Consider the following 15,208-nt stretch of genomic DNA (forward strand, 5'->3'; position numbering starts at 1 on the left):
ATAGAAACACATCAAATCAGACTAAAATGTACACACTATTAAAAATCAACATCAGTCAAAAACAATCGATAACGGTTCGAGGTCTTAACTATGCAACAAATGCAGCTTTGAATAAATGCGGCTTTAGTTCTTTCTTTAATAGTTCTCGAAATGTTCGTTTCTAAGCTTTGTTGGGAGACTATACCACAGAGTCCCGGCTGTCACATCAAACCTCCGTTCAGCATACATTTTTGTCCGTGCATTTTGTTAGGCATCTCAATTAAAGCAGCATTTTCAGATCGCAACTATCGTGTTGGCTTGTAAAAATGCATTAGTTCACTAAGATACGAAGGTGCAAGTCCATGTAAGGCTTTGAATGCGTAAAGCAACCGTTTCTAATGGCCTCAGAATTTAAATGGTAGCCAATGAAGTGTCATAAGAGTTGGAGTAATATGTTCGAACTTCTGTTTGCGGGTAACTAGCCTGGCAGCGGTGTTCTGAAGACATTGAAGTTTGGATAGACTCGAGGCATTCACACCATACATTAAAGTATTCACAGGCACTTGTCTAAGAATTTTTTCCCCTACATACCTTAATATAACACATACATTTTGTATTAAGGTATATAGAGTAAAAAAATTATGATACAAGTGCCTGTGAAATCGTTACCATAATTAAGTCGCAACGTAATAAGAGAGCATACAAAAGTTTTGTAAGCGTCTTCCGTTATGTATGATCTAATCCGTGCTTTGTTACGAATCTGATGGGAACAGGATACGGTAATTGCATTAGTCTGTTGCTGCATGTTGATGATTTGATTGAGAAAAACTCCTAGATTTCCATTACAGGTAGATTCACTTTAAGGATGTTCGCTTGTCATGTTTTGGGATTTTTGTCAGATTTTCGGAATCCTCTGGTTTTATCCATTTGAATGCCTTAATAAAATTTGCCCATTGACCCCCACTTTTTATTTTATAAATCTTTTACATGCATAATTATAAGCCATCTGTTAAAGTCTTATAAAATCATTGTTATTTTTATATAGTTTTTGAGAACTTAATCCTGTCAATGATAAAGCTATGAATAATCAAGAGAGAAAATTTTTCCGCCAAAATTTCAATGGCTATTATCTCAAAAACAGGCACTTTGACCTATATATGTTTTTAGCTATTTTTGTTCCTTTTTTAATCCTCTTAAGATATATATACTAGTGTTATGAAAAGCTTGTTATTTTGAAACTGAGTAGAAAACTTCCTTAATAGTATAGTGCCATCAAAATCTAGTTGTAACTAATATTTTTGACAATGTGTTTTAGAGCAAATACAATCAATTTGGTCTTAAGGAGGCTCGAGGGTATAAAAATTTCAGAAAAAAATTAAACATTTGTTTTTCATTACAAATTTTATTTATTACCTTTTGTAGTTGTTACTTCATCATATGGTACAAAAAATATTCAAAACAATTAATTCGTGTTGGCCCCAGATGACTTTTAAAATGTAAACATCATTGAAAAAGTTCCAAATTATCTCCCTTTGGTGGAAAAATGCCATTTTTTGGCTTTTAAATTGAAATATCTCTTTTAACTCATCGGTGACCTATATTTTTTAATATAATTTCGATATATGCTGTACTTTAACTAAATTGTTGTCAAATTTGAGCGATTTCTGTAATAAATTTCGTTTTTTATTTCGATATTACCTTTATTTCTCCTATTAGTACAACAACAAAAAAAAACACTTTTACAAAGATGTATGCTTCCTTCGAAGGCAGATTGTGAGCGCAAATGAACGGTGACCCCATTTTTTTTATTTGATTTTTCTATTAACTATAAGATAAAGTTCATTTATAGAAAAATATAGAGAAATCCTATATAAATGATTTAGACCCGCGAACCCCCTTAACATGGTTTAACTTTATCATATTTGTACACATCCAAGTTTTAATATCTTCAAAACAAGCTTCTAGGCGCTCGATAATTTCATCCCAATTATCTAGTGGTTTAATGACTTGATAAATGTGTGTATCATCCCGCATAACAGTGTTATGACATGCCATGCTTCTTACAGATTTCACTAACCAGGTATGGAGTAAAGTCTCTGTTCAAGCACGGAACCATGTGGGACGCCATATTTCAGAACCATATTGTCGGAGTGAACAGATCCAATGGAGACACATTGCGACATTTTAGTCAAGTATGAACGAAGCCATGACAAGGCTGTACCAGATATATATACCAAACTTATACTGTAGACGATCGAAAATTATGTGGTGATCGATCACGTCGAACAGGGTTAAGAGATCCTACATCAGCAATATTTCACACATTAAAAATATCAGATAAAGGCATACTTGCTCATTATTACATGAATTATATTCAATACATCATAAACAGATAAAACCAGTCTCATATAATGAGTGTTTGAGTATAAAAGTAACTGTTTTTGATTGAAAAGTTCCTGTCCTAAGTCAGAAATCTGATGTTCAGTGGTTTTCGTCTGTTTATGTAAGTGTTTCTCGTTTCTCGTTTTTTTTTATTTAGTTTAGACCGTTGGTTTTCCCATTTGAATGGTTTTACACTATTAATGTTTAGGGACCTTTATAGCTAGATGTTTAATTTTTGTATTTTGACGGTCAAATAATAGAATCTTAGCCAAGATACAGAACTTTATAGATTAGGAAAATGTGGTATGGGTGCAAATGAGACAAATCTCCATCCAAGTAACAATTTATAAAAGTACACCATTAAAGGTGAAGGTACGGTCTTCAACAAGGGGCATAGGTTCACACCGAACAGCGTTTTACTTCTGTTGATTTTGTTACTACCCGTGACGTCGTTATGTACGGGATGTCATAGAAAAAAATAGTTTTAAATAAAATTCATCTGTAAAAGGCAATAATGATAGGACATTCAGTATAATGAATAAAATAACACATAGTTGAGAGGGTGATGGAGCAGATTGATATCCCTTGAAAAAGCATTGTAAACATTGGCTTCCCCGCGGTTCACCATGTTTTCTCGGGGTATACTTCTTTATCGAACTCTCAGCTATGTGTTAATCATAATATAAAGTTTTTTTTATTTTCCCCGTTCTGATATGTCCCACCATAACAATGCCGATTTAATTTTAAGTTTTGTTACAAGCAAATTTTCTCAATGGTTGATATTTACCGTTGTTATGTACATGTATGTTCTATCTGTTATCTCTTTCGTTGAAAATGGTTGACTGTTTAGGCGATAATAATATTCAGTTTTAAAAATAAATTAAGAAAAGCATTTCATTCCATTGTGGTTTTATTATAGAAACATTTAAAACTTTTCATAAAATCTCATTTTTAAATAATCTCGACTTGTGATTTGTTCATATTTATCCGAATTGTCCAGGCAACGAATTATTGCTTCATCGTCTGGCAAGACAAAAAATGCAACGGACTGACGATCTCGTCTTTTTGTAACTTCTTCTTCCGGGATAAGAACACGGTGCTTCTGAAAAAAAAAGATTACGCAATTTAGTATTGTTTTCGATTAAATATGACGCAATCGCTCATAATAACGAAGCTCCAATATATTTTAAAATATAAAAAACAATTACAAACGATCATGCTAAAATGTAGGACTTTTTTGTCTTTTATTACTTTTATTTTGATTTTTCACTAAATTAATAAACGTCCCAGCAAAATCATTGATTACTTTATCATAATTTTTATATCATTTGCATATCTATAAATACTTGAATTGGATTGGTCAATTAGAATTTTTCTCTTGGTTTACACTTCGATAAACCATGTTTCCGAAACTACTTTCGTAATCTATTCATGCGCGATACACGTTCTTGCAGGATACTGGGATTTTCAGCAAATTGAGATTATAAAACAATTGCATAACAGTTGTTTGTATTCTAATGCATATATAACAAAACAAAGAAATAAAATAGATGCAGTAAAGCTTCGAAAATGTATAAAAATAATATTTAAATAAAGTTCCGCGAAATTTCATGAAGGATTTGGCGAATTTACGTCAGGGCAAAACACGACGTCAAACGAATGAAAATTTTCAAGCTTAGGGACATATTATTTCGTTACGTGTACGCTTCAAATTCGGATAATATCTAATTTACATGAAGTTTGTGAGGTAGGTGCTATTTTATTTTAGATTTTGTTGCATTTATCGGTCCAAAAATGTCTTATAGTAAGCGGTGTGTCAAACAAAGAGATATGTCATATTATGATTGCCACTAGAGACCAAAGTCCGTGGATGTTGACATGAACGACCTTCAACAAAGAGTAAACCCAAAACTGTATAGTTAGCTCTAAAAGGTCCCTATTTGACAAACATAAATAAATAACAACCTGTTCTATGCTACAACAATAAACATTTAACAAAAATGCTAAACTTAACTGACATAAGAAAATACTATGAAAATTGGTCGTAATTGGCGTTGAACACCTGATCGACAAAATCACAAAAATCAATTAACAAAATGGCTAGGACGCACAGATACCAGACATATTTATATATCTGTATAAAATAAAAGGGGCTGTGATTCATAGCTAATAAGTTGGCTATCCACCAAAGTTCAAACGAAGTGGATGTAAGCAACTACAAGTAACGGCTCTCAACAATGATCAAACCCATACTGAACAGTCGGCTGTAAGACATTAAAAGAAAATTTGAAACGATTCAATAGAGAAAACCAAACGGCCTCATTTGTACACAAATGTACCAATTAAAGGAGATACATTGTATGGCATATTTCAATGAGACCAAATCTCAACGAACCTAAACTGACAAACACGATCCAACGAATTTTGTTCATTGGAGGAAAATAACTAAAACATCTCAACAGAAGAAGATACAAGTAGATGTTGTTTACCATGGAGTTTTATATATTCAAAATATAGTCTTTAAGGTAAAAATATTAAGTATATGCGTTTTCCATGAATTTGCAAAAGTAGAGGAAAATAAGCAAGAAAAAGCCAAGCATCAACACAGATGCGTCAATACATTTATGAATAAAAATTTTACCGATTTAGAATTTTTCATAAAATTTTCCATAGAGATAGTCAATACACGTGATTGGAGGATATTTCTCAGAATCATCTAAACACGTGATGACGCTAAACGAATCAGGCACAACAAACAAAGCTACAGACTGTCGATTCTGCCGTTTTATTGATTCTTCTTTTGGAATTAAAACACGATGTTTCTGTAAATAAAAGTTAATTTATTGACTGAAGTTTAATGTCCAGTGGCAAGTGTTTCATGCATAGTGAAAATAATTATATATAGTATGACCTCAGCAGCATGAGCAAATGATGGCGATATCTTCAATCAAAACTGATGATGAGGCGTGCTATCATAACATAGTAAAACAAAAAAGTTCTAAGAAGTTAAAAATTAATAAACACTACAGCAACATGCATTGAAAAACATCTTTGTAGAAAAATACAAAACTAAACAATTTTCTAAACAGATACATGTATTTTAGTCTTCCTACAAGTTTCATATTTACTCATTCAAGTGTTTGAACAATTCATGTAGATTTAATTTGTTTTAGTTTAAACATATTCATGTAGATTTAATTTGTTTTAGTTTAAACATATTTATTTATAGTGGATTGGGAAACAAGTTTTGCAGCTTATATTAATTCCTTTTCTTTTTGCGGGTGAGAGTGCTGCCTTGTAGCGGCATTAGCCTAATCTTTTTCGAAATCTACAAAGGTGTCTTTAACGTGCAAGAGATATGGCTTTCACGGGTAATACATTTATCGTCCCCTTCCGACGAACTATTTGTTTAATTTGTTTTGTTAAAGGGTAAATGACAATTATCTTTCAGAAAAGTATTTTGGAAGACAAAATGTTTTTCAACCTTTGTAATCGTTCCGCAATAGACATTACACATATATGCATTTCTTTTTCTTTCTTTTTTTGTATAAAAACCGTCAAAACTGTGGCATCTATCCATTTGTTCCATCTGTCGTTATGCCGGACTCAAGCTATCGAGTAATCAAAGTACTGGTCGCTAGCTTGAGTCTAGTGTCATTATGTATTATCGTATCAAGCATAAATATTGCAATGAGTTGACGCGTTCTTGTACTATACAAACATGTTAACATACAACATATACATGTGTGCATTATGAAATTCAGAATGGAGATGGGGACTATTCAAAGAGACAAATCCAGACAACAGGGCAGAAAACAGCCAAAGGTCTCCAGAAAGTCTTCAAAACAGCGAGCAAACGAATCCCGCAACCAGGGATGGGCTGTAGCCAGCCCCTAAACAAAATGTGTGCTAGTCCAATGGAAATGAACGTCACACTAAACTCATACAAATGAACTAAAATTAAAAAAACATACAAGCTTTATATCTGTTATCATGAAGGCAGAACAGAAATATTTCCCTCACAAAGAACAACACATTAACCAAGCTAACAAACAGTAAAATTTGAAACATTAAGAATTATATATACATGTATTTACAAATGTAAAACTAACAAACAAATAAATACTCTAGCATTTAAAAGATAACTTAAACTTTACCGTTGCAATCAGTTTATCTGCCGTCCATCTTTGCATCATATCTCCAATATTTACAACAATGGTACTAGGGATTGGCGTGGCTGGAATATAGTCACCATCACGTGTTTTCACCTGTTTTAGACGAGAAAGACATATGTTAATGTACCAATACAATTTGATTCAGGTACAAATGATTTGTTAAACGGGGAAATGCGCCTCGGTGGTCTCGTGGTAGCGTGCTCGTCTCGTGTGCGGGAGCTCGAGGTCGTAGACTTTAAAATTGGTATGAATTGCTTCTCCGCTAAGGAGACTGGTCGGCTCAGAGTCAGAATAAAGTGTCCGAGCAAGGCGATGTGTCTTACTTGGGACTGTTACTTTGTAAGCGTTGTCACAGATTAGATCTGTTGTAAATTACAACATGAAAGAACTTGGTGACTTGTCTACTAAATGGCGTGTGTCAATATTAAAATGTAAATTAAGCACAAGTGAAAAGAAACACTTAACTGATTTTCGTAAACTTTAATACCGATTATCTCGACAAAATAATTTAAAAAAATTAAATAAGATTTTTTTTACCTACATGTATTTTGGAATATGCCACGGCACTTTGTGGCAATTGTGTAACTTCAATAAGCCTGTCATAAAGAAGTGGTTGTTGTTTATCATCATATTGTTTTGTGTATTGTTTTATAGATATAAGAAGATGTGGTATGAGTTCCAATGAGACAACTCCAAGTCAAAATTTGTAAAGGAAAAACCATTATAGGTCAACATTAATTTTGTTCTTCTGTTGTGATAATGCGCCACTATTCCAGGTTAGGGGAGGGTTATCTATTACATAAATGTTAGTTTTCTCTTTTGAATTGTTTAACATTTGTCATTTCTGCTGCACTTCATAGCTGATAAATTTTACTTATTGTTGAAGGCCATACAGTGACCTATAGTTGTTAATTTCTATCTACATGTATGTCATTTGTTTTTTTTTGTGGATATTTGTCTCATGGTCATCATTCCACACATACTTATTTCTATATTTACATAAATTAGAAAACTTACAATTATAGGCCGCGAGAATTATAACACAAGTCTACAAATTTCCATCGATTACAGTGAGTATACATTTACCTCCAATCCACCGACGAGATCTTGGAATAGTAGCGTCAGTGTACCATAGTCTGAATGCTCACCACATCGTACTTGTCCTTCTTTTATTTCTGCAAAAATTTCTTAATCAATCTCAGGTTAAGAATTTGTTCGTAAAATGTTCTTGTGAATAAAATTAAGGCACATGCATAACTATTAAAAACCAACATTGAAGTTTATGTGAGACAAAAATATAATTTTACTTTTGCCCGACAAACAATTTAAACGTTTATGAATAAATTGTTCGCAATTTTAATGTAGTTTTGTATCCTTAATTCTTTTTGAACATACAGTTTTAAGGGGCAAGCTAAAGCCCGCCTCCTGGTGCGGTATTATTTTCTGTGTTGAAGATCCATTTGTGGTCTTTAGCTGTTTTTTTGCTCTCTGGTCGGGTTGTTTTCTTTTTGACACATTTCCCGTTTCATTCTCAATTTTATTTTCAATCTGTTTTATGTCTCAGCATTTCAAATGTCTGATGACATTAAGGAATATCTAACCTTTTTCCATTGGAATTGCTGGATAAAACAAACTTCTAAGAGCAGTTACATTTCCTTTTTGTCCAATTAATTTATGACAGTTTCGAAAGAAATTCTTGTCCTAAAATGTAAGACACGTATAATTCAATTTGGTATCTATAACTGTTGCTAGTTCTACAGAAAAATCAAATAGACTTCTTTAAATAAATGAACATTTTTTATTAAATTCATGGACGGACATTGCATGCATGAATACTGTACAATATTTAATTTGCTTCCAATACTTCGACCCCCCACCCCCCCCTTTTACTTTGATCAATGACAGGCAGAGTAATTGAAAATGGATACTCCTTACTTACTACACAAACATTTACATTTTATTTAGCATAATAAAATACAGGCTGTGTCGTGATGAAATTTGTGTCCTGACGAACATTATACTATTATGAATAGACCTTGATGAAAATTCCTCATAATGATACGTGTCCACAAGACATCGTCTCTGCTTACAAAGTATTTTTTTCCGTGTTCAGTAAAACACGACATATGGGTATGTAAATCACTGTCTCTTATATTTATAAGAAAATCGACAAAGTACATAAACGTTGACCTCGAAGATGACCCAAGAATGAACTGTTACGCAAAAATAATTATCAACATTTCCGCTTGCTGGGTAACAGCTAGGAAATTCTATTTATTCAAGTACGTCAAGTACAAATAAAGTAACACTGATTGCATTTATAAAGTAATATACGTGTATTGTAATATTTAAATAAATTGAATAATAAAAAAAACATATTTTATTTCATAAAAATTACCTCTAAATTTAAACCCACGGAGATAACATCAAAAACTCGTAAGGCTAGATCTATGCATTTTCTTAAGAAATCCATTAAGACAGTCTCGAATTCTGGCATATTGGTCGGCCATATCTGAAATTTAAAAATATGACAAAAGAAATCGTAAGAGTTCCACGGAACCCAGTGTCTCGCCTACTTTATGAATCTAATAAATGTTTTAAGAACTTTAACTGCAGACTATATGTGTAATGTAAAATGGAAGAAAAACTAATTCCATATATATGCATGTACAGAAAAACTGGTAATATATTTTTACAAAATTTACTTCTAGATACTAGCTTTTGATAGTAAACAAGCTTTTATCCAAGTTTGGTACAAATCCAGGGTAGTTTAAGAAAGTTTTAAAATTTAAAAAATGTTAACTAAAGAGTGAATGTAAAGTCAACTGGCAGAAAAATTAAGTCCATTTCACTAGTAACCCGAATTTAGCTTGAACGGACAAAAACGTGTTAACGCTATTTAAATGAGATTGATCATTATTTGATAAAGATTGACAAAAATTAAAAATTATATTTAATTCATTTCATTTCAAATCAATTAATTTTAACGCCAGTTAAATAGATTTCTCTGCGGTAAATCAATTGAAATCAAGTTGGTGGTTAGTTGCGTCAAACTAATAGGCCCCTGCATTACGTTTGCGCGCATTACCATTACATTTGCGCGCAAAAATCATTACGTTTGCGCGCAGCTTTTGCTTACATTTGCGCGCATTTTTTTGACAGGTAAACTCAGGTATACAGGTCATAATACTTTATTATTTATTAATTTGTTCAATTATTTACAAGTATCAGTACCCCTTCCGTTAGTCTAAGTCTCCTAAGGTACCTATTTTGAAAGAATTCAATCAATAATATTTTAGGGAAAATACAGGTCATAATACTTATTTATTTATCAATTTGTTCAATTATTTACAATTATCAGTACCCCTTCAGTTAGTCTAAGTCTCTTCTTAGGCAGGGAAAAAGGAGATAAAGACGCATATTTTTTTTTCGATTTTCATATACAATTCAACAAGTCAAAGGTGTAGACAAAAGTTTAAGAAATCTGTGACATAGCCCATTTATCATAACTTAAACTTAAGATATATATAACGGGGTTTTAAATTAATTTTAGAATTCAATATGAACAATATATAATTTGAATTAACAAACTATTTTCAAAATTAATAATTGATAGTCATATTTATTATTAAAATACCAATAGTATAGTCATTTATAATTTAATCATTGTGTTAATATATATGAATTATTATTTTTACCTGAGATTACCTTAAAATGAATGCGCGCAAATGTAATCAAAAGCTGCGCGCAAACGTAAAATATTTTAATCCCCAAATGCGCGCAAACGTAGTGCGCCCATTTCAAACATGCATTAATTCATTTTAAACATGTATGTATGGCACGCCTGAACCACTTTTATTAATTAATCTTAGATTATCTCAGATAAACTGGGTTTATCTGAGATAATCCCGGTTTATCTCAGATAAACTAAGATTATCTCAGCTTAATTCAAATTCGAAAAAATCCTAGTTTATCTCAGAAAATACAGAAAATTCATTATCTGGAGAAAATCCCGGTTTATTTTAAAATATTAAGAACATCTAGGTTTATCTGAACGATTTTCAGATAATCCTACTTTATCTCCAGATAATTAATTATCTGAATTTCAGATAATTCATTATCTCATTTTCCAGATAATTTGGGTTTAAATATACCAAAGAACAATGTAACGAGTGTTATAATTGGACGACAATCGTTTGCCAGATACCGTCAGATAATTCATTATCTCAATTCCAGATAATTCATTATCTCAATTCCAGATAATTTATTATCTTATTTTGCAGATAATTTATATAAAAAATACCGTCAGATAATTCATTATCTAATTTTGTCGATAATTTATATAAAAAATACCGTTAGATAATTCATTATCTCATTTTCCAGATAATTAAGGTTTATTACGGATTCTAAATATACCAAAGAACAATGCAACGAGTGTTATAATTGGACGACAATCGTTTGCCAGATTTTATATAAAAAATACCGTCCTTTTTTAGAGGCGGCATGCAATTATCAAACTACTCATGGTGTGGACATCACCGTTATTGACACCTGGACAAGCGAAATTCGTTGAATAAATTAAAAAAAAACCAACAGTGAATTACAGAAGGGCTGATTATATACAATATACATCATATACTTTGAACATACTTAATAAACAAATTTGTTATCTAGATCTCTTTGACGCTAACTGACTGTTTATTACTGACGTCGAATATTTTAATTTAATCAGTCGGTTTTAATCTTTTTATAATGACAACGGGTTTGTAAAATATTTAATTTTAACTATTGCATTAGTTCGTCATGTGTCAGTGAACAAAATAGAGATTACACTAGAAAGAAGAAAATCAAGTAATCCAATACACAAATAATGCACGATTCAATTATGGAAAAAACAATTATTTCATCATGGAAAAATACATATTTTTCATTTTGCTTTTCAAAATAATTGAATACATAAGTCAGAGTTTAAATGCCTTAAACCTTAAAGAGTCAGTTTTAAATTGTAGGATATAAACAATACATGTACATTGTCGGAAAGACTAAATGTTTGCTTACTCGATTAGAAACAGGAGAAAACCTCTTCGTTCTGTTTTTAAATCTGGACCCAAAAAAGTTTAATTTTTATAGGTAAATGTAATTACGGGTGACGTGATTGTTATATGGGTAATAAATATACAACTACCCGCAATAAATGTTGACATAACAGGAAAAATGTAATAAAAGTCTTTTAAGACTGCCCAAAACAAAAAAATAACTCATGCACGAAAAAGATATTTTGAAAGGTTAATATTCCTACGGTTTCTGTATTATATTTTTCTCTTATCTTTTATTCTAATTATCACTCCTGACTCGAAAACTAGCATATTTAAACACAAGACACAAAATCACAATCCAGTGATATGCATTTTTTTTTTTAATTAAATCCTGCTCATAGGAAATAGCCTTCTACAATAATTAATTCAGAGCTCTTCAAAATTGACGAAGAACATATATAGAAAAGAAAGAAAAGAAATTTAAAATGCGTTCGTCAATCCATGTACAAATAAAGAAGGGAACTTCATCCAGTTCAACCAAAAATCCATCTGAATTTCACAAACTTCTAGATGATCTTGGTGTTGTCTCGGTGTTGTAACAAACACAGATGTTTCAGCATATTTTGTACAGAATTAAAATTACTCTACCAAGTTGTTAATTGCTGGTCCTAAGCATGAATAATGGAGAAGCGAATTCAATTATTAGTCGTTTTATACATTTATAAGTAAAAATAAATAAATTCATAAAATTGGCCAGACAATATAAATTCATCAAACCGGAGAGACAAGACAAGACAATTTATTACAACTTAGGCACTCGTTACAAGATTAAAAGTCAAGATTCTTATATAAAATAATCTCAATAATTGTACAAAATCTAATGTTTGATCGTATTTCACTTTGTTTCTTTTCAAGGTAAATAAATAACATTTTTTTTTTAAATTTCATTCTTCAAGTTTTAATTGTTTATTTTTTGCAGACAGTGGACAATTGACATGACAATAGTAAACCAAGGAAGTTGATAACCCTCTGAGACTCTGTTTGAATGTATTTAAAACGAATGTAGGACAGAAAGTCACAGGACAAAAAGCCACAAACAAAAAGTCGCGGACAAAAAGTCACAATACAGTTTTTGAGAAAAAAAATCTTTGAATAAGAAAAAAACTAATTTTTAAAACATTTTTTTTTAGTTTGACTTGAAGTATTCTATATGAACAACTTTGTTATTTGAATGTATTGAATAAATATATATAATGATTAAATAATTGTTATGTGCCAAGCAATATATCATTTGCATGTCTCAAAATTTAATAATTTTTCATTTATCAAGGCTTATGGAGAGTTGTCTCATTGGCACTCACACCACATCTTCCTATATCTATTATGAACAAATATCCAAAGCTTAGAAATGAAACAAATTAATTGTGACTTTTTGTCCTGTGATTTTTGTCCTATCAAATTTGTGACAAGTTTATGTCCTGTGACTTTTTGTCCTGTGACTCTGTTTACCATTTGAAAATGACATCTTCAAAGTTTCGGTGTTAAAAATATCCAGTCTTTAAAAACAAGTAAACTTATCAAATACAAATACAATAATATATATATTAATAAATATTTACACAAACGACGAACAAAGATATCGTTCATTGTTTTTTGACACCATGTTATCATTTTTTTATTACAAGGTACTTGACATTTTTTTCATAAATTTTCATAAATACATTCTTCAAGGCCATACATTTACACCTTTATTACAACTACGGATCAAGGTTATCTAGACTACAACAGGTATATTTTCTGTTTCATCAAACAGCCCGACGAAACATATACCCCAAATACAGCTGTGCAGTCCTTTTTTGTTGCACCATGTGCTCTTTTTGTTCCTCATAGCAAATTACGATTTCTGTTGATTCTTTGTTTTCCTTACAAAACAGTGATTATAAGACCCTTTGTGCTCTTATGAACTCCTTTATGGTCCTTTCTGCTATATTGTGCTTTTATTGTGCTCAAAGGAGGTCCTTTATTGTGATTACGAGACCAAAAGAACATGATATGTTGTCATATGTTAGGTATGCAGAAAAATAAGTCTCAGAAAAAATCTCTGCGTGGGATTTTCTTCATGAATTTGGATTATAATATTTAAATGTATAAACAAGTGTGGACACAGATGAGTGTGGATAGTATGTTTGGATGTTTGACGGTGTTTTATGATAAATGTAGTTCTATGATTTTTCTAAATGTGTTATTAACTGTGTTGCACGATGACAACCAACCGGAGCATTAGGAGTATTGTTTATTTTATATTTAGTTTAGTTTTTATGTTCAAGGCAGGCATGGAAGAGACACTAATTGCATTAGTTACCAAATGATTATGATATAGAATATGTTCCACATCTTTGATTTTGGATACATTTTATAGCTAGGAAAGCAACACATAATAAGTTCAATTTTTCGTGATTTTTTTAAATTGGGAGATGATATCTGAGAGCATGATATAAGGAGCCTGTAATTCAGTGGTTGTCGTTTGTTTATGTGTTACATATTCGTTTTTTCTTTATTTTTTGTACATAAGTAAGCCTGTTATTTTTCTCCTTTGAATTGTTTCACATTGTCATTTCGAGACCTTTTATAGCTGACTATGCTGCATTAGCTTTGCTCATTGTTGAAGGTTGTGCGGCGACCTGTAATTGTTAATTTCTATGTCATTTTGGTCTGTTGTGGAGAATTGTCTCATTGGCAATCATATCACATCTTTTTTTATATGTATTTGCTAACTATTTGTATGGTTCTATTTATATATACTGAGTGCCAATGAAAACGCAACACTTGGTTTTTCAAAAATAAAATTTATATTAGAAATCATAATCTTTCAAAATGCATTGTTCTTGAAAATTAACAATTCTAACAATAGATCGATATCAAACAAAAATGTTTCATTGTCATCTTTCGGGCGCAATAGATAAACGAAACATCCAATGTCGAATCATCAAATCACAGTCCTAACAAAAAATGTTACAAACCCGTTGTGCAGCGCAATCTCGACAGCGCCGTGGAATTGATCATCCCGGACGTTTAATGTGATCTCGAGGAATGTTATTCCACTTGTCCTGTAAAGCAAACTCAAGCTGACTTTATGATATTGGTGGTGGTTTTCATCGTCTAAACCATGTCAAATCTGATGCAAAATTTGCTCTATCGGACCTAAATCTGGCGAAACGCACGACTTTTGTCCAAGGCGGGTGCCAAACGTCTACGTAACCACCACTGACGATTTTTAAATGTATAAATGATTTGGTCAATTTTAGAGGTCAATGTCTAACTCTATCTCTACCTCTATTACATGGCCCACAGCTGGTAATAGCATTAATAGTTCAGGTGGTCGTTGTGACAACCAGACACTTCTACCTAATGCTTTAAAACTTTTACTGGTCTAGTGCTATGGGTAATTTTAGATACCATGCATACATATGTACCTCTACTACTGGTAACCATGGCTCACACGGAAAAATCAATAGGACATTGAACAAGTTCCTAGTATAATAGATTTCAACACGTACCTGTAATACATATAGAATATCCAACAAGTACCTACTATACCAATAGCTAGAATATTCAAGAAGTACCTGCTTTAGATAT

The 15,208-nt window shown here is 31.7% G+C and overlaps 1 protein-coding gene across 3 annotated transcripts in view; it reads right to left on the reverse strand.

The window, feature by feature from the left end:
* Nucleotides 1-3,253: 3,253 nt before the first annotated feature.
* The window catches only part of LOC139491478 (uncharacterized), a 52,455-nt gene continuing 40,500 nt past the window's right edge, over nt 3,254-15,208 (reverse strand). For 2 of the 3 annotated variants that reach the window (XM_071279190.1, XM_071279191.1), the window contains exons 5-9: nt 8,935-9,048; nt 8,138-8,237; nt 7,623-7,711; nt 6,519-6,629; nt 3,254-3,463 (exon numbers count right to left, since the gene is read on the reverse strand). In XM_071279190.1, coding sequence (XP_071135291.1) covers nt 3,287-3,463; nt 6,519-6,629; nt 7,623-7,711; nt 8,138-8,237; nt 8,935-9,048 — 591 coding nt within the window. In that variant the 3' untranslated portion in view covers nt 3,254-3,286. Of the gene's footprint in view, nt 3,464-5,002; nt 5,184-6,518; nt 6,630-7,622; nt 7,712-8,137; nt 8,238-8,934; nt 9,049-15,208 lie in introns of all 3 variants that reach the window. The other variant, XM_071279192.1, reaches the window with a different exon arrangement.

The sequence above is a fragment of the Mytilus edulis genome, chromosome 10 (genome assembly GCF_963676685.1).
Source record: "Mytilus edulis chromosome 10, xbMytEdul2.2, whole genome shotgun sequence".
Taxonomy (NCBI): domain Eukaryota; kingdom Metazoa; phylum Mollusca; class Bivalvia; order Mytilida; family Mytilidae; genus Mytilus; species Mytilus edulis.